Source organism: Argentina silus (assembly GCF_951799395.1).
Source record: "Argentina silus genome assembly, chromosome: Y".
Taxonomy (NCBI): Eukaryota; Metazoa; Chordata; class Actinopteri; order Argentiniformes; family Argentinidae; genus Argentina; species Argentina silus.
This window is the reverse complement of record NC_139654.1, coordinates 11,167,431-11,193,519: the sequence shown is the minus strand read 5'-3', so window position 1 is coordinate 11,193,519 and position 26,089 is coordinate 11,167,431. Positions and strand designations below refer to the sequence as shown.

Below are 26,089 nucleotides of genomic sequence, written 5' to 3'. Positions count from 1 at the left end.
TGTGTGTGGATTGATGGCATTGATGGCAAATTCTTTTAATTTAATCCATTTTAAATTGAGTCTATAACGCAACAAAATGTGGAAAAGGTGAAGGGGTCTGAATACTTTCCAAAGGCACTGTATAGTGTAAACATGCATTGTCTAGGACTGAAATACAAATAAAACACTACCAAAATGTTTATTGTTCTTTAAATTCAACATTTATGTTCCAAATATTTCCATTACACTTGGTCTTTTTGTTGGTTTTTACCTGGGTTGGGGTCAATTCCATTTCAATTCTGTCAATTCAGGAGATTAATTGAAATAAATAGTTTTTTCCCCCCCATTCATTTAGGTTTTGGTTTTACATTGACATTAAACAGACAAATGATACGAGTTGCATTCATAAAATGTGAACAGTATAGTATCAGTTATATAAAAAAAATATATATACCTTTTTTTTTTTTTTTAAAAGAAGCAGTGAAGCACAGTTGGGATAGTATTGTAACACAATGGATCGTTTGTTGGACTTTTATTATAAAGAACAGTAATATTTGAAGAAAACTAGGACTCATATGAGGTTTGAAACTAACAACAAAAATCAAACAACAATTCTGATTTATCTTTTTTTTTTTTATACATATTGATGTCTTTTTCAAATGAACCATGGAAATGAAGTGTTGTTTTATGGTCAAAGGTGTACTGTATCTCAGTCTTTCAGGGTTGAGATTGGATGCATATTTACACTGAAGCATTTAATGTGACCAGACTTATACATTTATCAACAATCTCCTCTTTCCCAATCCCCTTCACCCATTCACAACGCACAACTGACTTTGTGAAAAGTTTCCTTTTTGCCTCTAAGGGTGTCTTCTCAACCTCTGGGGTGCCTGCAGAGGTGTTCCGTTGGTTGTGGCGTTGAGCATAGCACACCCAGAGGTCAAACAGATGCCTGGAACTCCTCTTAGTCCTGGGTGACCCCTTAGTCCACGCCAGCCTGCATGGCCTCTCTCGCCCTGCTGTCCTGGTGTGCCATTAAAGGCCCTGCCAGGTCTTCCATGTTGACCTGGTCAATGAGGGAGGACAATCAGTCTATTAGTAAATAGTGGTTTGAGAAAAACTGTACCCATTACTACAGCTCTGAGACTGAGTTTTCATACAGTATGGAAATCCAGGGGTAGTTTCCCAGACACAAATGAGGCCTAGTCCTGGACTGTCCAGCAAACTACCTCCCAATGTCAAGTGTATTGCATAAAAAATATATTATCTATTGCATTAACATGCCCCTCCAGCTATCAAAGCTGATTCTGTATAAAACACAATCTATTACATCATGATAACAATATAACTGGCATACAGGGCTACCATTTGATCTCTTTTGATGTGTTGTAAAGTGCACAGTTTTTGAGATGATTAAACGATGCAAACTGAATGATGACGTTACCCTTTAGTCCCTGGTCTCCAATGTAGCCAGGTAGTCCATGGCCCTTCGCTCCCTTATCCCCTTGTTCTCCTTGACCACCTGGGAACCAGACACAATGTTCTCACAAAAGATACGACAATATACTGTAACAACCCATGCCACCTCTAAATAGTATGCCCCGTGAAATGAGCTGGGACACAAGAACATGCTGTTTATGTTGATTAACGACCATGTGTGTTACTAAGATCATCTTTGAATAAATGTATGAAATGGCGTGTAAATATTTTTGGCTGGGGAATGTACCATAAGTGTGACATCATGCTAAGCCCTATAACACATTAGAATTCACCATGAGAATACACACAATGCCATTGGTTGACTAGGTGTTGACTAGTAACTGTTTGTTTGTTGCAGTGTTTTTTTTTAATAAGGACAAGTTAAATTTGCTCCACTGACAATATTTACTTTTTATGCAAATAGTAGTGTTGCACTACACATTAGTCTTAGCAGTAATGCTTATGTATTTCTCACCTGGTGTTCCTTGTTTGCCTGCTTCACCAGCCTCCCCGTAGAATCCTGGTTGTCCCACCTCTCCATCAACACCATCAATACCAGGGTCACCCTGAAATCACAACACACACACTTAGATACAACAGGCGGTTGCCCTTTAAGACCAAGATCCAAATAAAATTCACCTTCTTTCTTCTTTCACGGCTTTGTATACTTGTTACATACAGAGGTATGTCAAATGACTGTTTGTGTTTATTGACGTTCATTATTATTATCAAGCAAAGTTATAGTTAGCTAGCTAGCTAGCTAAACTAGCATTGGGAGCTGGCAGCTGAGCTGCAGTGCCTATTGTTGAACCAGCTAGCTAGCTATTATAGTTATTATTATCTGTTTGTTCCATCTGACTTGATAAATCACAACATGGATAATGGGCATAAAATTATTTTGTGTACGCCACAGGATAAGCCAGGGTTTTAAATTATGAAAAGAGGTTAGGTTATGAATAGGGATGGGATCGAAACCCGGTTCTACAATGGAACCGGTTCTAAAAGACGTGCCAATTCTTCTCTTTGTTTTGCTCATCCGTCACTCACTCGTTGACAACAAGAGCAGGCGAAGCGTTCAAAGGCTTAGCTACATTTCACAAACGTAAAAAGAAAAGGAAGAAGCGAAATACAATATACACTCACCGAGCACTTTATTAGGAACTTGGCACACTTTGGGCCCGTTAATACCAATCAATCATCGCTTGAATGCCACAGCCTATTTGAGTATTGTTGCTGACCATGTGCATCCCTTCATGGCCACAATTTACCCATCTTCTCATGGCTAGCATGATAATGCACCATGTCACAAAGCAAAAGTCGTCTCAAACTGGTTTCATGAACATGACAATGCCTTCCCAGTCACCAGATCTGAATCCAATAGAACACCTTTGGGATCTGGTAGAACAGGAGATTCACAGCTTGAAAGTGCACCTGAAAAATCTGCAGGAATTGTCATCATGTCATCATGGACCAGAATCTCAAAGGAATGTTTCCAACATCTTGTGGAATCAATGCCACGAAGAATTGAGTTGGGCCTACCCAGTATTAGTATAGTGTTCCTAATAAAGTGTCAGGTGAGTGTATGTAGTCGGTTGTTCTCTTGCAAGGGGGCAACTCCCACTGCTACTGGACCATCCTCCTCTTCCTCCACCCCAGGTATGCCGTACCCCATCCACGTAGTAGCAAGCCCCTTTCCTTGACTATGACAAAGTAATTCATGCTAATGCGAAAATATATTAAACATTCGTCAACTTGATTAATTTAGATCAGCCCACCCCTCGCCAATCCACCAGATGGCTTAACGTTACATCAAACTACCTTCACTCTGGCTGCCGGGAGGATGCAAAAACATAAAGTGGACGAGTGTCACAGAGCTGTCACCCAGTTAATCGTGAAGGGCTTGCATCCGTTCGCCACTGCCGACTCACCCTGGTTTAAAAAATAAAAGCAATACCAGTTCTGTTCTCAAAAAATGGTCTTCTTTCCTCCAAAAAGTATCGATAATGGTATTAATAAAGTATTGAGTTGTTAAGCAGTATCGATAATGGTATCGAATTAATAAAATCCTAATGATACCCATCCCTAGCTTTGAATAGCCTAATTCATAACCACTTATAAAAATGTGTTTTGCCAGGCAAATAAAAAGGACAGGCATATTTGAAACTAAAATACATTATTTTAAGTTTTGCAGGGTGTTTGTGGGATTTACTTAGTCAGTAAGCATTTGTAGCTGCTTTAATCATAATGACTAGTCAGGCTGCTCAGTATTATTGCTGTTTGGGACCTACATAAATCTACTGCATATGTATGCATGTATGCTTGTTTTGGCTTACATCTATTACATAACTTTCCAGATGCACTTAGGAAATATCTGGGACAGATTATGGGTGATGTGATATTATGATGTCATGTTATATTTGTATTAAAAGAACACAACGCTGAGATAAATACATTATACGTTCAGGGAAGGTTTAGTAGGGTGAAAAAGTACTGAGGAGGTTGTTATTTTGTTCTGTTTCATGGGGAAGGCTAGGTGAATGGCCGTGCAAGTTAACTGTACTGGTTCCTGTCATACTGAAATAAAGATCAAGACTTCTCTCCCTGATATACGTGGTCCAGACTCTTTCTTCAAAAGAGAAAGATCTAACACCACCAATGCACAACTCAGGGACCCTGCTACTGGGGAATGGAGTCAAGGTACAGACCCTCCATCTGCATCACAGCCTGCAGCAGATCTAGTCTAGTGAAGTTTGTTTATTTACTGTGAAATTGCCTGTTGATTTATTATTATTGCATATTACAGTTGCACTTTTATTACCAACAACTAAATTGACTTTGCCTGCAGGTGAAAGGACACCAATGATACCAGTGGAGAGACATCCACCCCATCTACCTCCACTGAAACACAGCCTGCAAATAGAGAGACATCCACCCCATCTACCTCCACTGAAACACAGCCTGCAGATGGAGAGACATCCACCCCAACTGCCTCCACTGAAACACAGCCTGCACCACGTGAGTCCAATGTGTTGTACAATGCAGGAGCACTTTTATTACCAATATATAAGTTATAAGTCTAAGCAACATACACAATGGCTATGTAACTATATGCATCTATGTTTGACATTGCCTGCAGGTGAACGGACACCAGTCATAACACCAGCCTTATGTTTACGTACAACATTACCTCCACCCACCCCTCTACCTCCATTGAAACACAGCCTGCAGAAAGTAAGTCCACTAAGGCAGCACCTATCAATCCTGCTGACTGGCCAGCCCTGTCTGATAAGGTGAGAACAGAGTCTGTAAGCAGAGGACCCTATCAAATCAAATCAGAATTTAATTTGTACTAAGTAATAAAAGAAAATCTTTGTTCTAAAGCAAGTGTGATGTGTTTTTGTTTTGTTATCTTATTTTTTTAAAGGTTATTTTGGGGCAGTCTCACTCTTATATGTTTTTCTTTATTGGATAGAGACAGGAAAGTAAGGAGGAGAGGGTATGTCAGCAGGGCATGGGCTGGATTCAAACCCATGCCGACATGGGCCTATACACTGTAGGCCGGGGTGCTAGACCACTGGACCACCACAGGCCACATGTTATAATTTTTAGATTAGAATGAATTACTGTATGTTTGTGTATGCGTGAGAGGGAAGGGGGTGGGGGGTTGATGAGATAGTGAGGTAGCAGCGTCGGAGGGCAGGTTGGAAGAGTTTGGTATACAGCGTGCATGGGAGGGTGGCATGGATGTGTAAGGAATTGTGTGGCATGCGTGCAGAGGGGCCTCTGGTATGCAGTGTGTAACGTGTAAGGAACTTCAGTACGCGTTGAGGGGGGGCGGCGTGGCTACAGATCTCGCCTAGGGCTCCAAAAAGGCTAGTTCAACAGTGTTCCAGAGCTAAAGGCCTTTAATAAGGCTTAAAGTAATACTTTTGGAATCTGCTATGTCCAAGCAGGGTTTGTGTTTGGTTGTTAGAGAATTATAAAAATCACTGAAAATATTCCATAACAGGCAGATTATTATTATTCACCTTGGTTTTTCCCCGACAAATACTGTATCACAATAATCCCTAACATATAGAACTCACAGGAGGTCCTGGCGGTCCCTTTTGTCCTGGGGGACCAGGGGCACCTATGGGTACATCCCCGTAGAGTGGGCACACAGCAGCACATGTCCTCTTCACAGAGTTGGCAAAGGTGGACATCTGTTCCAGTACCACTCTCTTGCAGACCTCGATCACGTGTTGAGCGGGGAGGGTCGGGCCCTGTGGAACAAATCATTACCACATCCATCACTGGAGGTGACCCAACTGTGGGACATGCAATATGGAATATTACAGGACAGGGCAAGGCCAACTAGCGGCGGCGGCTGTCTGAAAGGAAATGGGTGGCAAACACAGACAACAATATTTTGTTAGGCTCATTATTACAGCCATACAAAATTAAACCCTTGCTGTGAGTCTCAAAAAACAACGCTCATGAGAAACCATTTACAATCATTCTTGACACCACAATTGTTACCACACATTGTACATGCCAATCTCGATAATGACTCCATCTTATACCTGTTGTGATGATGTTAGGGTGTCGTATCTCTTACTAATCATTATTATCAAAACACAGGAGATGACTTGCAGTACATAGAAATGCAGAGTGAAGGTGGCGTCTTGTTTTGTTCAGTAATATCACAGCTTGTACAATAGAATTGAAACCAGCTAGACCCCCTTATCACTAGCTGGGGTTTTTTGGTGAGTCATCCATTGCATGTGTGACTTTGTGTTTTACTAAGTGAGTCACAGCTGAATAAAGGTAATACTGGCTCCACGTCGAATCCAGACAGTCAATAAATACTTCATTTCAAACATTTGTGTGGCACTCACCCAACACAAAGCTAGTGACCTTTCAATCTTCCTGAACATGGCACTCTCAATACTTACTGGTGGCCCTGGTGGCCCCTGAAATCCTACTGGTCCCCCATCGCCCCGGACGCCCTTGATTCCAACTGGGCCTGAGCGGCCAGGCTCGCCCCCTGGGCCACGCTTCCCCTGACCTCCCTGGGGACCCTGCTCACCCCTGTCTCCAACCTACACCACAGACACAGCAGCACTGGACTTCAGAAAACATTCAAAACATACTGATAGGCTGTGTAGAATAGCATGATCTTCACTAAAATGTATTTTTCAACAACATTATGTTCCTCATTTTGTATTCTGCCATTGTACTGTACATTAATAAGGAATCACAAAACAATAAAAGCACATCTCACCTCGCCTTTTTGGCCCTTCTCTCCTTTTATTCCCTTTGATAAGAAAGTAAAGCCAGGGTGAGTATGAAACAGATAACTTGTATACTTTCTAAGATCAAATAGATGCAATTGATTCATAATATGAACAGTATTTAATTACCTTTCCACCATTGACACCCTGAATTCCCTCACCACCTGTCCCCCCCTGTAAGATACAATTGAAAATCACAATTTGAATATCATATTTGAGTTATTATGTATGTTTTTACAGACTGTCTGAGTCTCCATGGTTTGAAACACAAGACGGCATATGTTCTTGTTTACCGCCTTTGACTCACAGTTATTCATATGATCAGAGGACAAACCTCTCTCACATCAATTAATTTTCACTACTCTTTTATAGCCCATAATGCTTTGCCATTTCCCCCTTTTCTCGTTCAGGAGCAGGATGTGTGTGTGCTCAATGTGTCCCCAGAGCCGCTTGCCTCTCTTTTAATGTATGGCAAGCGTCAAATGAACATATAAGGTACTTCAGAACCAAGCAACCACTCCATTTTGTAGAGGACCGGTGTACAGTATGGACAGTGCCCTGCATAAGTAATGGGACAGTGAAGCATGTTCTCTTCTTTTGGCTCTACACTCCAAAAGTTTGGATTTTAAATCAAACTGTGAGGTTAAAGTAGAGATTCTTAGTTTTTATTTTTATTTGATGGAATTTTCTGTACATATTGGTTTCACCATTCAGAAATTACAAAAATGTTTATGCACAGTCCCCCTATTTCAGGGTACCCAAAAGTAATGGGACAATTGACTTGACAGGTGTTTCTGGTAAGTCAAGTGTGTTCCGTTACATCATTTGTGCAGGCATAAGAGAGCTGTAAATGTCGAGTATTGATTCTAGGCTTTGTGTTTGCCTTTGGCGTGTTACGGTCCCTCCCCCTAACCAACCCTCTGGCACCACCTCGAGGCCGCGGCGGTCATCCCAGTCGACAGCGCACCTGGACCCGATCCCCAATCAACACACCTGCAACCCATCCCCAATCAACGCTATAAGAACCCTGCCCGGTGTTCACTATGGTGCCAGATCGTACTGTGACCATACGGTAAACCTTCCACTGGACCCGCAGACACTTCTAGCCCTCTCAAGTATCCTAGCTATTCCTTGTGTCTTGTCTTTTCCCTTGTGACTCACCTTGTTCTTCTGTGCCTTTCCAGAACCCTCGTCTCCCTTGGACTCCCCTATTAATCTCTTCCACGGACCTCTGTCACTGGACTCCCCGTTACCGAACCCTGGACCGGATATCGACGACCCCTTTGATTATCCTTCTCTCCCCGACCCCTCTCGGCTACTGGATTCCTCGTTACCGAACCCTGGACCAGACCTTGACGACCCCCTTGGATTATCCTTCTCTCCCCTACCCTTCTCCCTCTTTGTTATTATTAAATACGCCTTCGGGCTATATTCTATCGCCCTCTCTGTGTGCCGTCATTTGGTTCTTCAGACGTTCCCGTGTAATATGGCGTCTGCTATTGGTGTCTTTCAACATAAGGACCAAAGAAGTGTCAATGAAAGTCAAGAAAGCCTTTATTAGGCTGAAAAATCTGAAACATAGCAAAAACCTTAGGCTTGTCAAAACCAACAGTTTGGAACATCATTAAAAAGAAAAAAAGCACTGGTTACCTCAGCAATCACAAACGGGCTGGTAGGCCAAAGCAGACTTTTACAGTGGATGACCAAAGAATGCTCTCCATAATTAAGAAAACCCCCAAAACAACTGTCCCACAGATCAGGAGGTAGGCGTGAATGTGTCAGAGACTACCATCTGCAGAATACATCACCAGCCGAACTACAGAAGCTTCACTGCAAGGTGCAAATCACTAGTTATCCTCAAAAAGGATGGTCAGGTTACAGTTTGCTAAAAAGTAACCTAAAAAGCCTGTAGAGGTCTGGAAAAGGTCTTGTGGACAGATAAGATGAATATTGTCATGTACCAGAGTGATTGCAAGTGGAAACTTTGGAGAAAAAAGGATCTGCCCAAGATTTACTGCATACCACCTCATCTGTGAAACATGGTGGAGGGTGTGTTAATGTTAGGGCATGTATAGCTGCCACTAGAACTGGCTAACTTGTCTTAATTGATGATGTAACTGCTGACGGCAGCAACACAATGTACTCTGAAGTGTACAGAAACATCTTGTAAACAGCTCAAGTACAAGCAACTGCCTCATTAGAAAGAAAGAAAGACTGTTTATTTGCCATGCAATCAATTCACATCAATTGTTGGAATGGGTCTTTTTGCACCCCCCCCCCCCGAGACAACACACACGCACTGCACACCCCCCCTCCAAGACAACAGAGCTCTGGGCACAGGGTCAGCCAAGTCAGCGCCCCTGGAGCAATTCGGGGTTAAGTGCCTTGCTCAAGGGCACAACGGCAGTGGTAGGGACCTGGATATGATGCCAGCAACCGTCCAGTCACCAGCTCACATCCAGATCCCTCCTGAACCAGCAACCTTCCGATTGCTGGCCGGCCTCTTTAACCTCCAGGCTACCTGCCGCCCCAATTAATTGGCGCTTCATCATACAGTAAGACAATGACACAAAACATACTGCCACAGCAACTAAGGAGATTTCCAGGGCCAAAAAAGTGTAAAGTTCTTGACTTGGTCAAGTCAATCTTCAGATTTAAATCCAATTTCATTTCCTGATGATAAGATTTTAGGCAAAAAGACCTCAAAACAAAGAACAACTGAAGATGGCTGCAGTACAGGCCTGGCAGAGCATCACCAGCCAAGACACCCAACATCTGGTGGGTTCAATGGGTCGCAGATTTCCGGCAGTTATTGCATGCAAAGGATTGTCGACCAAATACTAAACATGAGTACTTCATTTGGACATTTGATGAATCTGTCCCATCACTTTTGGGTACCCTAAAACGGGGGGACTATGCATAAAAAGTGTTGTAATTTCTGAATGTTGAAACCAATATGTACACAAATATCATCAAATAAAAGCTGAGAATCTCTACTTTAACCTCATAATACCCCAAACTTGAGTGTAGAGAAAATAAGAAAAAATGCTTCACTGTCTCATTACTTATGCAGGGTATGTTCCAACATCCTCTATATTTTCCTGCCTTTAGACACCCTTCCAGTCTTGCAAACAATTAGATTGATTGCAAAGTGCTTTAAAGCTCATTGACATTAATTCCATTAATCTCACAGAGAGTTAATTCAATAAAAAGCTCATTAAGTGTTAGGGTTGCTAGGTAGTGCGAGGGACCCAAGTGCGGAGAGATACTCAGACACAGCGTGAATACTTAGAGACAGGGGTTTAATACAAAAGAGGGGAATGGGGTACAAACAAACACGGGGACCAAACGGCAAAACAAAGGTGGAGAAAGCAAGCTCCACTAAATAAGGTACACACTTAACAAGTGGAATAATACTGGAAACAGGGTTATCACGGGGACTGACGATACGGACGGGTAGACAGGGTACTCACAACAGACAGGGACAATCTCGGACGAAGACATGGGGAACACACAGGCTATTTATACAAACAGGGGACAGAACACACAGGTGATATGATTCAAGGTAGATTGGGAGGCAATGACCCGTATAGCCAGAGGGGGGCGCCAGAGTCGCCAGACAGCAACCTCAGGCGTGACAGTACCCCCCCCCCCCGACGAACGGCACCAGCCGTTACTTAGGTGCCCCAGGATGCAGGCGGCGGAAGTCAGTAATAAGGGCGGGGTCCAGTATACTCGGCCGGGGCACCCAAGTCCGTTCCTCCAGGCCATACCCCTCCCAATCTACCAGGTACTGCAGCCCCCTCCCCACCCGTCTACACCCCAAAATCCGGTCCACCGTGTAGGCCGGCTGTCCTCCGATGAGACGAGGTGGGGGAGCAGGGCGGGGAGGGGGGGCCAGGGGGCAAGAGATGAGCTTGAGGAGGGAGACATGAAAGGTCGGGTGAACCCGCATGGGGGGGGGGGAGCCGCAGCTTGTAGGCGACCGGGTTCACCCGCCTAATGATCTGGAGCCTAATGATTCCGACCTAATGATCTCGACCCAGAGGGGAAGGTCCCGGGTCGAGAGCCACACCTTCTGGCCCGGGCGGAAGACCGGGGCCGGGCGACGCTTGCGGTTGGCCTGGAGCTGGGACTTGGCCGAAGCCCTCTTGAGCGCCGCCCGCACCCGTCTCCAGGTCCTGCGACACCGACTGACCTGGGCCTGGACCGAAGGCACCTCCCCCTCCTCCTCTTGCTCAGGGGACAGGGGGGGTTGGTAACCGTACTGGCACTGGAAGGGGGACAGGCCAGTGGAGGAGCAGAGGAGGGTTTTTGTGGGCGTACTCGGCCCAGGCCAGTCGCCGGCTCCAGGTCGCAGGGTTCCCGGAGACGTAGCACCTCAGCACGCCCTCCAGGTCCTGGTTGACACGCTCCGTCTGCCCGTTGGACTGGGGATGGAATCCGGACGAGAGGCTGACGGAGGCGCAGAGGCTGTTGGCGAACGCCTTCCAGAACCTGGAGTCAAACCAGGTCCACCGGGTCGAACTGACGGGAGGGGGCGTCCGGTTTGACGTTCTTCGCCCCTGGGCGATATGAGATGGTGAAGGTGAACCTGGTGAAGAACAGCGGCCACCTCGCCTGACGGGAGTTCAACCGCTTGGCCCCCCGGATATACTCCAGATTCTTGTGGTCCGTCCACACTTCAAACGGCTGGACGGCGCCCTCCAGCCAGTGCCTCCACTGCTCCAACGCCAGCTTAACCGCCAGCAGCTCACGGTTGCCCACGTCGTAATTCCGCTCTGCTGGGGACAGCCGACAGGAGAAGAAGGCACAGGGATGGACCTTTCCGTCCGTAAGGCACCGCTGGGAGAGCACCGCCCCCACTGCAGTGTTGGAGGCATCCACCTCCACCACGAAGGGTCGGGCAGGATCCGGATGCCCATGGACCGGGGCGGAGGTGATGCGCCGCTTGAGTGTGGCGAACGCGTTCTCTGCCTCGGGGGACCAAGCAAATTGAGGGCGGCTGGACTGGGTGAGGGCGGTCAAGGGAGCGGCCAGAGCACTAAACCCCCGGATGAACCGCCTATAAAAATTGCCGAACCCCAGGAAGCGTTGCAGTTGTTTTAATGAGGAGGGTTGGGGCCAGTCCAACACTGCCTTGACTTTGGCAGAGTCCATGCGCAGCTCCCCCCTGGAAACGATGAATCCCAGGAAGGAGACTGAATCCCAGGAAGTCTCCTGGTGAAACACGCACTTCTCCGCCTTGACAAAAAGTTGATGGCGGAGAAGGCGTTGCTGGACCTGGCGAACGTGCAGCCTATGTTGGGCCAGGTCCTTTGAAAAAATTAGGATGTCGTCCAGATAGACGAAGACAGACTGGTCCAGGAGATCCCGAAGGACGTCGTTGACCAACGCCTGGAAGACCGCCGGGGCGTTGGCCAATCCGAAGGGCATGACCCGGTACTCATAGTGGCCCCTCGGTGTGTTGAATGCCGTCTTCCACTCATCCCCCTCCCGGATCCTCATCAGGTTGTACGCGTTGCATAGGTCCAGCTTGGTGAAGACCCGGGCCTGCTGCAGGGATTTGAAGGCCGATGTCATCAGGGGGAGTGGGTAGCGGTTCTTAACCAAGACGACGTTCAGGCCCCGGTAGTCAATGCAGGGCCGCTGTCCTCCGTCCTTCTTGGCCACGAAGAAGAACCTTGCACCCGCCAGGGACGTGGAAGGTCGAATATGTCCCGCGGCGAGCGCCTCCTCGGTGTACTCCCTCATGGCCAATGTCTCTGGTCGGGACAGGGAGAACAAGCAGCCCCATACGAGGCGTGGAACCCGGCAGGAGGTCGATAGCGCAGTCGTAGGACCTGTGGGGTGGCAGGCTCTTGGCCTGTGACTTACTAAAGACCTCCGCCAGGTCCCAATACTCCGGGGGAACACCGGTTAGATCGGGAACAGGGGAGGTGGGTGGCAGTGGGTGGGGAATGGAGGTAAGGGAACCGGATGGACAAGGGTGGACAGAACAACCTGCCCGGTGGCCCAGTTAATCCGGGGGTTGCTGGAAGCCAGCCAGGGGTGACCCAGGACGAGGGGGCAGTCAGGAGGGGGCCTCCTCGACCTGGAGGCGCACGGGTATAGTGCGCTGGGTGATGAGGCCAGCTCCCAGGGGCCGACCATCCAGAGCCCGGACCGGGATGGGCTCCGCAAACTGGATGAGCGGGACTCCCCATCCAGCCGCCAGGCTCGTGTCCATCAGGTTCCCCGCTGCTCCAGAGTCGACCAGGGCGAGGACCCTCTGTGGGTCGGAGCCCCACTGCACTGCGATACGGAGAAAGGTCTGGGAATCTCCAGGCATGGAGGGTAGATCCCGTCCCGCTAGCACCCCCCCAGATACTAGCGGGACCCTGCATTTCCCGACTTCTCCGGGCAGGCAGCGCAGCGGTGACCCGACCGGCCGCAGTACAGGCAGCGCCCCTCGCTCAGGCGGCGCTGTCTCTCCGCCTTCGAGAGGTGCGCTGCCCCCAACTGCATGGGCTCCTCCTGAGGGTCCTCCATCGGGAGACGGGGAAAGGATTCTGGGTAGGGAGGCTCAGGGGGAGGCGTGCCGCGTGTCAACCGTCGCTCCCTTAATCTCTCCCGGCGACGGTTGTCCACGCGTATGGAGAGGTTGATGAGGTCGTCCAATTGCTCCGGGAGCTCTCTGAAGGCGAGATCGTCCTTCATCACCTCCGCGAGCCCCTGGGCGAAGAGGACGACCAGCGCGCTCTCCTCCCAACCTGCCTCCCTCGCCAGGGTCCTGAACTCCACGGCGTAGTCCGCCACGAAGCGGTCACCCTGCCGACAGGCCGTGAGGCGACGACCGGCCTCCTGCCCCGCCCGGGAGGTGTCAAAAACCTTCCGTAGAGAGTGAAGAGAGTGACGTCGGAGCATGCCGGCATCTGACGCTCCCACTCGGCCGTAGCCCAAGAGAGAGCCCGGCCCGTCAACAGGGTGATAATGTACGCCACCCTGGAACGCTCCGTGGGGAAGGATGAGGGCTGCAGACTGAACACCAGGGAACATTGGGTGAGAAACTCTCTGCAGCCCTCTGGACGTCCGCCGTAGCGCTCAGGCGGGGGTAGGCGCGGCTCCCGTGCTGGGGTCTGGGGAGCTGGAGCAGGCGGTGTCGGTGCGGGTGCAGCGGCGGCCTCCCGAGCCTCCGACATGGAGCGGACCATGAGGGTAAGTTGGTGGAGGCTCTCGGCCACCTGCTGCATCCCCTGCTTGTGCCGAGCTAACACTTCCCGCTGTGCTGCGGAATCCTCCCGCAGCCTGAGTATCTCCGCTGGGTCCATAATGGTCCGAGATTCTGTTAGGGTTGCTAGGTAGTGCGAGTGACCCATTTGCGGAGAGATACTCAGACACAGCGTGAATACGTAGAGACAGGGGTTTAATACAAAAGAGGGGAATGGGGTACAAACAAACAAGGGGACCAAACGGCAAAACAAAGGTGGAGAAAGCAAGCTCCGCTAAATAAGGTACACACTTAACAAGTGGAATAATACTGGAAACAGGGTTATCACGGGGACTGACGATACGGACAGGTAGACAGGGTACTCACAACAGACAGGGAGAATCTCGGACGAAGACATGGGGAACACACAGGCTATTTATACAAACAGGGGACAGAACACACAGGTGATATGATTCAAGGTAGATTGGGAGGCACTGACCCGTATAGCCAAAGGGGGCGCCAGAGTCGCCAGACAGCAACCTCAGGCGTGACAATTAAGCATAGGTGAGATTGCATGGGTAGTAGTCAATAGGGGATTAACATTGTTGAGAACTAGGAAAGCCTGGGGAAATCCTTTGCAGAAAGTAGCTACAAAGGGATGGAAATGAGTGACGCCTTGCGACATGTTAAACCAATCAAATATCTTGCTTGGGCAGAGCTCCAAAAATTTGGATTTGAAATCAAACAATTACTACAGTAGGCCGGAGTTTAGACGTTGGCCACCGGTGTCACGATGTCGCAGGAGTAATGGCATAAGTGAGTTTTATTTCAGGTCATTCACCTCAGCAAAACAACCACCAGGAGGCATCGTTGAGCAAAATGGATATGCTTAAAGTGTGTTGTAGTGTGTTTACAAACATTGCCACTTGATGAATTATGTGAAGAGTAGCTTATGAGTTGTTGTTTCAATTTGGAAAAAGACAAATGATTGTCTGGTCGGAGAAATTTTAAATTATGTCCTTGGATAAACCTTAATTTAGAACAAATCATGTCTTCATGGAGACTTAATAAAAATGATGTCAGACATGGAATGTGTGTGTCCGCAAAATTCCATATTATTAACTCATAGCAATATAATGTTTCTCAGTTTCCCAGTCATTTCAGCAGTTGGCTATATGGACACAAAGCAAACAAAGTAAAGAGCGCTCACAAACCAAAGAGCGCAGTTCGTGTCAATAATTTTCTGCTCTGGCACTGCGAGCTCACATTGAACGTATTTCACTTGATTGAAATGAGAGCTTTCATGAAACAATCAAAAATGTTTATATGCCATGTGCAATGACGAGAATAAAACAAATTATATTTTTACTGTTTTACTGCCCGTATCCAACAAGTGATTTATAGTTGCCTACTGTCTGTATTTGACTGTTCTTTTTCGCCCGTCTGTCATCTCATGTATCATAGTTTGCTACAAATGAAGAGGCACAATTGTGGACAATAGCCTTTCAAAATCAGTAGGTAGGGCCGGGTGTGACATTCCAAATATTAACATGTACTATATTAAACACATTTGAATAGAATCACTGGTAAAGGCCATGGGAGACCTGCTAGGCCTGCCCATTCTGCTCAAATACATTTGAATAGAATTAGTGGGTACGGCCGCGTGCAACCTTCCAAACATTAACCACAGTGGGGGAAGGTGAGTGAATTGTAACGTATTTGGCATTAATAATGCCATTGCCAACTTCTGCTGCACCTCGTATCCAACGAGTCATTTGTAGGTGCCGACTGTATTTCACTGTTCTTTTTCACCCCTGTGCATCATGTCATGTATCATCGTTGGCTGCAAATGAAGTACTTTCATATACAGTGGGGGAAATAATTATTTGATCCCCTGCTGATTTTGTTAGTTTGCCCGATTACAAAGAAATGAGCGGTCTATAATTTTTATGGTACTTTTAGTTTAACAAATAGAGACAGAATATCAACAAAGAAGTCCAGAAAAAACACATTATATAAAGTTATAAATTAATTTGCATTTGATCGAAGGAAATAAGTATTTGATCCCCTACAAACCAACAAGAATTCTGGTTCATACAGACCGGTTATATGCCCATGAGGCACACAGATTAGTCCTGTCACTTTAGGAAAAGTACTCCTAATCTCTGCTTGTTATGGATATAAAAGACACCTGTCAATAGAATCAATCTCTTCCATTCCAACCTCTCCACCACCATGGGCAAGACCAAAGAACATTCAAAGGACATCAGGGTAAGAGTTGTAGACCTGCACAAGGCTGGAATGGGCTACAAGACCATCAGCAAGAAGCTTGGTGAGAAGGAGACAACTGTTCCACTGCACCTTGCAGTGAAGCCTCTGTAGTTCGGCTGGTGACGTATTCTGTGGATGGTAGTCTCTGACACATTCACGCCTACCTCCTGGAGAGTGTTCCTGATCTGTGGGACGGTTGTTTTGGGTTTTATTTTAATTATGGTGAGCATTCTTCAGTTATCCACTGTAGAGTGATTGCTGAGCTCACCAGTGCTTTCTTTCTTTTTTAATGATGTTACAAAATGTTGATTTTGGTATGGCTATGATTCTGATTGATTTTTCTGATAGTTCAACCTCATAATGGCTTCCTTGACTTTCATTGGTGTCTCTTTGGTCCTCCAAAGGCAAATGCAAAGCCTAGAATCAATACGAGACATTGACAGCTCTCTTATGCCTGCACAAATGATGTGACGAAAGACACCTGACTAACCAGAAACACCTGTCAAGCCAATTTTACAATACCTTTGGTGCCCTGAAATAGGGGGGACTATGTATAAAAAGGGTTGTAATTTCTAAATGGTGAAACCAGTCTGAAAAAAGAAAACATTTAATTAAAGATGAGAAATGTAACCTCATAGTAATTGTTTGACGCCACTATGAGCCAACTAACAATGTGGCCAAAAGTGGAGTGTGCTTTAAGCAATGGGGGATGTCTCAGACCAGACAGGATCCCACTTTAAAAACATGCTGAAAATCAGATGTTTGCATCAGATGTTCTCTGCATCCGGGTTATTTTCAATCTGCCTTGCATGAGTGAATACCATTCAACACCACAAAAACATTTCCTTCCATGGTCTCTGATACATACTGTAATGAGCTAAATTGAGTGTAGCCTACCAGGCACATGTGACTGAGAGGTGTCTATAAAAATGTAAGATGCTACAATGTAAGATGTAAGATGCTAAAATGCCTACTGTAAACACCAAGACCAGAAAAGGTAGGCAGTTTAGCACCCATGTTGACCTTAGGTCCAGATGGAGAGAAAGGACACAGTGAGAGAGCAGGTGTGTCAGAGCCAGTATTGTATGCCCTGATAGGAGCCATTCGGCAATTAAAGAGGAGAGCCAGTCAAGAGAACTAAGTGAATTATCCACCTGTTTGTTCCGCCTCCTCCATGGGGGTGGACGTGGGGTTCAGTGACAGATGACTCTGGTGTCATGAGCTACAGAGGCTCTATACTGACACATGAAACCACCATGCAGCAGTAACGTGAACATCATGACTGCTCATAAACTGACCAAAAATGCACTTTACTGGTAGTGTTCTGAACATCCTTTGAGCCCCAGTTCAGACTTCAGTAGAGTATTCCCTGCATTTTGCTATTCTACAGTAGCAGTAAGTGAATAAAGTTCATTACCTTAAGGCCTGGTCTGCCAGCTAATCCCACATGCCCCTGTGGAGATATGATATGTTTAAGTGTTTTAGGGAGAATTAACTTGTATCTCAAAGAGTTTACGAAGATTCATCTGGAACACTCACGGTAGGTCCTGGGGGCCCAATGAATCCAGGTTTTCCTGGCTTTGCTGCGGAACCCTTATAACCTCTTGGGCCCTGGAAAGAGTAACATTTCTTAAACCCATCCGAAGGCTCAGTTTATTTTCTGAGCACCATAGTTATCCTGTCTGATTGCATATGACTGTACATAGGCAGTGCTAGACAAGGGTGCATTTAATAGTGTGACGTGAAGATGTGAGAGAATACTTACAGTTCGGCCTTGAGGACCCATTTCCCCTGGTCGCCCCAGGGCTCCTTTCTCTCCCTGTTGAGTGTAAAATCATACACATTTAACATTAATATTGGATCTAACTGACAGAGAATGATTGCCCGTTTACAGATGATTATGTTACCATGTTTCCGAGCTGTCCATTTCTTCCCTCTGGGCCCTGAGCTCCTTGATAAGCCTATATGGGATGGATAATGCCACAGATCAGACACAGCTACACAAGATCACAGCCCTGAGCAACAACTTAATGGATCTGAGACTTACCTCGATTCCCGGATCCCCATCTCTCCCTGGCAAACCAGGATCTCCAATAATACCCTGGAGACATGTAATCATTACGAAACAATAGCACATGCTTGCTCATTTCGAACACTTTTTTGAACAACAGTTATTTATCCAGACAAAAATCACCTTTTGTCCGATGGTGCCAAATCTCCCTGTTCCTCCTTGGGTACCCTGATGTTGAAAAACAATTGTTAATGATTAAAGCAATACGACTCTTCATGTCACTGATTTTTACATGTCCCTGCCTTGGTTTTCTTTCTGAGTGCAGGTAACTTGGGTTATATCACTGATATACAGTACAGCAGTAATACATACACATATGCAGTATGCACAGTAAATGCATTTTAATTTCATTTGTCTCAGTTTTTCGAACATTCTGTTTAGTATATGTATGCTGTAGGCGAATAATATACAACTGAGGAAATATTTGTGTATCTAGAAAAGAGATAAGGGAGTGATGATGTGTCATACATACAGGCGATCCCTTCATTCCAGCATCTCCTGTCTCTCCAGGATCACCCACAATACCCTGTCAAAACACACAAAATCATCTTGAGACACTTTTCGAAATACTATTATTTGTTCTGTATGCATGCATGAGGGGTTCTGGAGGTGGCAGACACTGAATTTAAGAGTGGCCAATGAGATTTGAATATCATTGTGATAGCAGATGGGGTTTAGTCTGAACACTTATGGACACTTTACCTGCTTTCCCTGTGGTCCAGTAGCCCCGTCAGCTCCAGATGCCCCCTCTTCTCCCTACAAACAAGAATACATATACAGTATGATGAGATCAAACATGAAATAATCCATTGGCATTTTAACATGGAGAAATAAGACTGAGGAATAGAATATCATTACCTTCACTCCCTGGTACCCTGGAATTCCTTCATATCCTGTTTCACCTTCGGAACCCTTCAGGGAGACAGATAAACGAGTCATGGATTATATCATCAATCACACCAATCACATTAAGGATTAATTACTAAACTGCGTTAAGATAAATGTACCACTTCTCCTGGCTCCCCGGTCTCCCCCAAGTCTCCAGGTGACCCCCGAACTCCCTGTAATCGTGGTCATGATATCCATATCAAATCCTCTTAAACACCAATCAAACAGTGCAGCAAAACAGCATTGAACGTAAGTAAGCAACTTTGTTACATTGGCTGCATACCGTATGCTGCAATTATATTGACAGTTCAACTGAAATCCTATGATTTGAAGATGTGTGTGCAATTACCATAACCATAACAGAACAAACAGCCTACAGTACCTTGAAGCCTGCAGCTCCTCCGAATCCTTTCAGACCTTTAGGACCTATGTCACCCTGAAACACAGCAGCCCATTAAATTAACACTAATCTGCAAGGCGACACCACAGATGAAGGTGTAAAAAGATTCTGATCTGTGTTTGATGGATTACCACTTGGCCATGAAGTCCTCTCATCCCCTGCTCTCCTTTCTCTCCTTCAATGCCCTGAATGACACATGTTGTGAACAGTTTTAATGAGTTCTGCAAACACAAACCAAACCAACAGCAGAGCAGTGCCTTACCTTAGACCCTGCCTCACCAATGTGGCCATAGTCCCCTGTATGTCCCATGCTACCCTGCAGCAGAAGAAAAATATTGAATCAGTTACATACTTAGGCTGCATCTCAATAGTCTAATACTGCTTCTCCTCCTCTAATCTTTTTTATTTATCTGCACTGATCTGACAGTACAGGACAAGTGAAATCAATATTCAAAATGCCAACCAGAAATTAGCTTTCACCTGTCCAGTGCAGACGGAGGAACAGGGACAGGGAAAGGACACAATGTTACACTATTGAGATACAGGCTTGTTATAAGAGGTCTCTGAGTGAGCATTGCTCACCTCTACTGTAACAAAACATCAGAAGGTTAATCCATTTGTTCATAAACTCTATATCTGTTTAAATTCTACAAGCATTGCACACATCAAAAGAATAATGACTGTGAAAATTAAGAAAATGTGTGCCATTACAAACTAGATACCATTATGATAGAAGAGTGAATACAGTACGTAAATGGATACCTTGCTGACAAAACTAAACCTAAGATGTATGGATTGGACAAAGGAAAATGTGTGTCCAAGGATTTTGAGAGACTAAGCATGCAAATGCACCAGGTATGGTGCATAATCATTAACTACATGTCAATGATATTAATGATTTACAGCAGTCACCCACAGCAGTCCATTGCCATACAATTGTCTGCCATTAAAATGTGCTCCTGATTGATATTAGACAGAGCAGACATTGAAGCAAGTCGTTTTGCAAACAGTCAGATCCTTTGATATTATCATAATATTTCCATGGAAGGTCAAATGTTTACAGAAAGATAAAATCTGAATTTGGATCCTATGCAAGTTATAAATGGTGACCATAATTAGGTGTAAATGTATACATAAAACCTATAATGGAGAACTTTTCGACTTACACAGATGCCCACTTCCTTACTAATGCAGAGCAATGTATTTGCCAGTGAATTGAGGTTATTCCATTGAGTCAGCAAACACCTTTAAACAAGGCCAACACTCCATGGTACCAGTTTATTTACTATCTCACTATATACTATCTCACCACCATCTACAGTGCCTTCGGAAAGAATTCAGACCTCTTCACTTTTTCCACATTTTGTTGTGTTATAGACTAAATTTAAAATGGATTACATTAAAAGATTTTGCCATCAATCCACACACAATACACCAGAATGACAAAGCGAAAATAGTTTTTTTTTAATTTCTGTAAATTTATTGAAATTGAAATACAGAAATACCTCTAAAATGCAAAAATGTCATCAACAAATCACTCAATAAGTTGAATTGAGTCCATCTTAATGCAAGGATAATAGTTCATGTAATTTTGGAATTAATATCTTTGTGGGTCTCTGATTTGCATAGGAATCAATTACACACTGTGTGGATCAGGTTGTACATCATGTACATGAGGTATTTCTGTATTTCATTTTTAATAAATGTACTGAAATTTCTAAAAACGTGTTTTCGCTTTGTCATTCTGGGGTATTGTGTGTGGAATGATGGCAAATTCTTTTCATTAAATCCATTTTAAATTGAGTCTATAATGCAACAAAATGTGGAAAAAGTGAAGGAGTCTGAATACTTTTCAAAGGCACTGTATGCATAATCAGCTGACTCTGAGATGTCAGCTGATTATGCTCTGACTCTGAGATGACGGTTTAGCCAGAGGCATGACCATGAACTTAACTGCATTTTTAACGATCAGTGTGTGGCAGGCAGGAAAGGACCACCCACTGCCGCAGATGGCCAGGTCATATATATATATATATATATACAGTGGGGGAAATAATTATTTGATCCCCTGCTGATTTTGTTAGTTTGCCCGATTACAAAGAAATGGGCGGTCTATAATTTGTATGGTACTTTTAGTTTAACAAATAGAGACAGAATATCAACAAAAAAGTCCAGAAAAAACACATTATATAAAGTTATAAATTAATTTGCATTTGATCGAAGGAAATAAGTATTTGATCCCCTACAAACCAGCAAGAATTCTGGCTCATACAGACCGGTTATATGCCCATGAGGCACACAGATTAGTCCTGTCACTTTAGGAAAAGTACTCCTAATCTCTGCTTGTTATGGGTATAAAAGACACCTGTCAATAGAATCAATCTCTTCCATTCCAACCTCTCCACCACCATGGGCAAGACCAAAGAACATTCAAAGGACATCAGGGTAAGAGATGGTGTGTGTGTGTGTGTGTGTGTGTGTGTGTGTGTGTGTGTGTGTGTTTAGGGCAGTCTGGGCCATTTTCATCCAGGGACTCCTACAGCCAAAAGGGAATGTTAAATGCCAACAACTCATTTCTCATGTACAAGACAATCCTCTGTCTTTAAAGACCTACTACTGCAGCAACATACTTGGGCACATGTTCTCTGTTCTCTGGGTTGTGTTTAGACAATAAGACATTAAGCTTTCCTCCAACATACCACTGAGAACTGGAACTACATCAAAGAGGTAAATGTGTCACAACTCTCAGATGGAAATAATAATGTCTACCACTGCCTGAAACATACAAACATGGTTTGCATACACTTAATTGGATCCTGATGCAGTATGCCATGTCCTTTAATTAAACATTGCCCTCTGAGCTGGATGGCTCTCAGTCTAACCTCCAGTCTTCCTGCAGAGAATTAAGGACTTACAGGAAATAAAGGCCAGTGCCTATACATGTATGTACCTTATATCTTGTATCAACAAAGACAGGTGATGGCCATATGTATATGTCAGAAACCACCAAAAACATTCACCTCATTAAACACTGTTCAACACAACAGTGCAGTGAGACTTGTAGTGTAATGTCCTTACCCAGTTCCCCAGCCTTCCTGGGTCTCCTGGATTGCCTGGGAGACCTCTGTGACCCTGCAGATGGAGACATGGGTTAACAAATCGGTGTGTGTAAAGGGGGGTAAATTAGCCCTGGACCAGTCTCAACCCAAGGGAAAGGATAGCCCTGAGCTCAGAAAAATGCAGTCTGAAAAGCCCGATAACAGGTTTAGTTAGCATGGCTCTCAGCTCACGACTCACTGGTACAGGTACTTGTACTGTATGGGTTCATTGAGTCACCTTTCGTCCTGGGGATCCCTGAATGCCAGGCTGTCCATTCATACACTTACAGGTGGCCCTCCCTGCTCTTAGGCCAATCTCAGCATACCCCCCACACTACAGTGGGAGAGAATTAGAGAACATGCTTAAATACATGATATTTCACTGAGATACAGTAAATTAACCCTATAACAATGGCAGCCAACTCACCACACTGGAGAGCTCACAGCAGCCCTCTGAGTATGCCAGCTCTGGGTCACAGGACACGTCCATCTGCTGCAAGTCCACCTGCAAGGGTACAGCATGTATCAACATTAAGTATTCATGGTGAATGAATGTTGCTGTTGTAGTCATGATAATTCCCTAGTATAACTACAGAATACGTAGACCAGTGTGATAGGACATGACTAGCACTGCTCTACTACCTACAGTATAGACTTACGGAGACAGATCGGTCACCCACAGCCCTCTTTACGATGGAGGTGTACCCTTGGCGGATGACTGGTCTGGGGTCATCAATGGGCTCCACACTGACCTCCTCACAGTCAATCAGCAGCTTCACCTGTCTGCCCTTGACACTCAGTGCCAGCTTGTGCCACTTTCCGTCAAAGAGCTTTGCCACCCTCTGGAAGGTGCGCAGCATCTGCCTGCCGTGGGGACTTGTGTAGAAGAAGTCCAGAGAGTGTGTGTTGCCCTGGAAACGAAGGCCCACTTGTTCCCGTCCCTCTGGGTCGCTGACCTGCCACAGGTTCCAAGGCCTCTTGGCCGTGTCCTTAGTCACCTTAAATGTGGCAATGATGGAGTAGTCGGAGGGCAGGCCGTCTGGGTACACATCGCTGTAGCACGACAATCATGGTGGATTAGGAGGCACTGAATAATTCAAAATAACTGATAATTTCTTCATGTAGAACAAGCACAGGCATTTTGGAGTGCTAAGAAATAGCATGATCAAATCATTTAAACTTTGTTGAGTAAAATAAACAGAGGTATTCAATCAAGTTTCATAACATTGTCTACCGCTCTCTGTGGATGAAAAACAGAGTTTTTTTTGTCTCGAGCGACCCTCGTTGGAAACTGAAGCTCATTCAAACTACAGTTAATGATTTCAATAACAATGGGTCTGGTGCACAGCCTACTTTTATCCTCCTCTCCCTCTGTGGCTTTCAGTCAAAGCAAATCTTTCATGTTTTCTTTTTGAAGCTTTGACATTGCTGATCATTCTTTGTTTCCATTATTTGTATTTGATTTACAGGAAGGCACTTTCCCCACTCAATATCAACAGTGCTTAGTTGGCAGTGAGGATTCATTGAGGACAGCTTTGCTGGCCACAACACAGAGGGGAAAGAGCAAATAGAACAAATAGATTGACTACTGCTGCTCTGTCCATTCCAGGCAGCAATGAGCGACATGCCACGTAAGAAAACAAATAAACATGTGTGTGTGCCAACAAAGCTTGAATGAGAATGTAATGACTGTGTCATTATTTCCATACTGGGTGCTATACTGTAACTATTCATGCATCTATTTTACCAACCACATACTGTATCATTAGGTTAATCAACAAATACGTTTAAGTACCCATCAATCTGTTGAGATGAATTAAATAAATACATATTAAGTGATGAGGCGAGGCTTTGGACATTCCATGCAGGAGAGGAAATCCAATTTGTGTTTGGAAGTGGGCATGATTATACTGAGTGAAAAAGCGATGGAAAATCCATTGGAAAAGAAGTAGAAAAGAAACATTGCGCCATATAATACACACTGCTATAGATCTCCAATTTGGGGTGAATGGCACTAGATCACGTTTATAGTTCACATGCTCGGAACATAAACATGATTTTTCACTGTCAGTGAGGAATGACAAATGAGAAGTCTGTGCGTTTTACCTCATATTGATGGAGATAGATCAGGTCAACAGTATAATTTGAGATCATGAATATGCAGCTCTACTTTGCCTCATCCAATGCATGCAGTACCTCATGGTCTTCCGTAGGTGGATGGAGGGGTTGACACGGTAGGCCACTGCATCAGGTTCAGATCCATTCACTCTCCTCACCCCTCTAGACTCAGACACACAGAACTCCTGCAGCAAGTTGAAACCTCACAGCAAAAAAACAACTCAGTTTTAGAGTAATGTGATGTTGATAATGCTGGACAATGAATGTTAAGGATCTTGATGCATTCTAGATATTATACACCCTTAGAAAGTTCCACTCAAGAAGCAGCTCAGCTTGGATGGTCATGTGGAGGTACTAGACAAGGGAATGAAGAAAACAGTTCTCTATTGCAAAATATGATCTATCAAATGTTGGTTTCTGATATTCATGATACTGGCATCCTGTCAGAAATCTCTGTCAGATGTGATTTACAGTTGGCACTAAATTACTTCAGTTTACTTTCATAATAATGAACAATAACTATTGAAGGAGGTCAACAAATCCAGAAAAAGTGAAATTAGGAAGTGACATCAGAGTGACATCAGTGTCACCTTTCCCTAAGGTTTTAAAAGAGGCAGATGTATTAACGTCACTGACAAGACATATCGACGAGGGTAACTGTATCCTCGGAGGGCTTATATAAACCAGTGCTGACATCTGGTGGTCAAGCAGAGGTAGAACTCTGATGTTGCAATGCTACATTGCAAAGATTTACCATTCATCATCATGTTCCAATCTGCCAACTTCCAATTGTCACAATACAGCAATAGATATACACAGTCTTGAGAATATCTGATTTCATGGAGTGGGGAATGCATCATCATTTCAATCATGATTGTTGTTAGACACTGAATATAAATAGAAAAGCATTTGTACATGTATGAGACTTACTTGGTAATTCCTGGCATCTGGTAAATCCAAAGATGGCTAGAAGTACTGGGATAACCTGCATCTCTTTCAAGGCTGGCATTTTCAAAATGGTAATAGTCAGGGATTATATGTGCCTGCAAAATGTATGAATACTTTGTCAATTTCAAATATCAAAATATGTTAAATATGTTAACATCAATAAAAATATTCACAGGAGAAATTACCATAATGAATCAATCAATAAATCAACCAATTAAGCTTAATCACAGAAAAGCAATACTTTGATTCGGAGAGAATTGTTGATGCATAAACCAAGGCTATAACCAAACAACCGCAATGGATATAACACTAAAGCATTGCAACAAATCATATAATATCAGTCCAATCTTACCCTAATTAAATATCGTTAGCATG

At 44.7% G+C, this 26,089-nt stretch overlaps 1 protein-coding gene across 1 annotated transcript; it reads right to left on the bottom strand.

Annotated features, from left to right (window-relative positions):
• Window positions 1-839: 839 nt before the first annotated feature.
• On the bottom strand, window positions 840-25,775 carry LOC310824251 (uncharacterized protein; the record flags this gene model as incomplete). Its single annotated transcript, XM_083697090.1, has 26 exons — window positions 840-1,045; window positions 1,424-1,501; window positions 1,934-2,024; window positions 5,544-5,720; window positions 6,393-6,539; window positions 6,722-6,754; window positions 6,861-6,905; window positions 17,609-17,644; window positions 17,731-17,802; window positions 17,957-18,010; window positions 18,099-18,152; window positions 18,239-18,292; window positions 18,386-18,430; window positions 18,735-18,788; window positions 18,965-19,018; window positions 19,121-19,174; window positions 19,270-19,323; window positions 19,533-19,586; window positions 19,682-19,735; window positions 19,813-19,866; window positions 22,629-22,682; window positions 22,887-22,982; window positions 23,076-23,153; window positions 23,308-23,701; window positions 24,845-24,968; window positions 25,697-25,775. 26 exons carry the CDS (start codon window positions 25,773-25,775, stop codon window positions 840-842), a joined length of 2,295 nt encoding a protein of 764 aa, XP_083553216.1.
• Window positions 25,776-26,089: the final 314 nt, after the last annotated feature.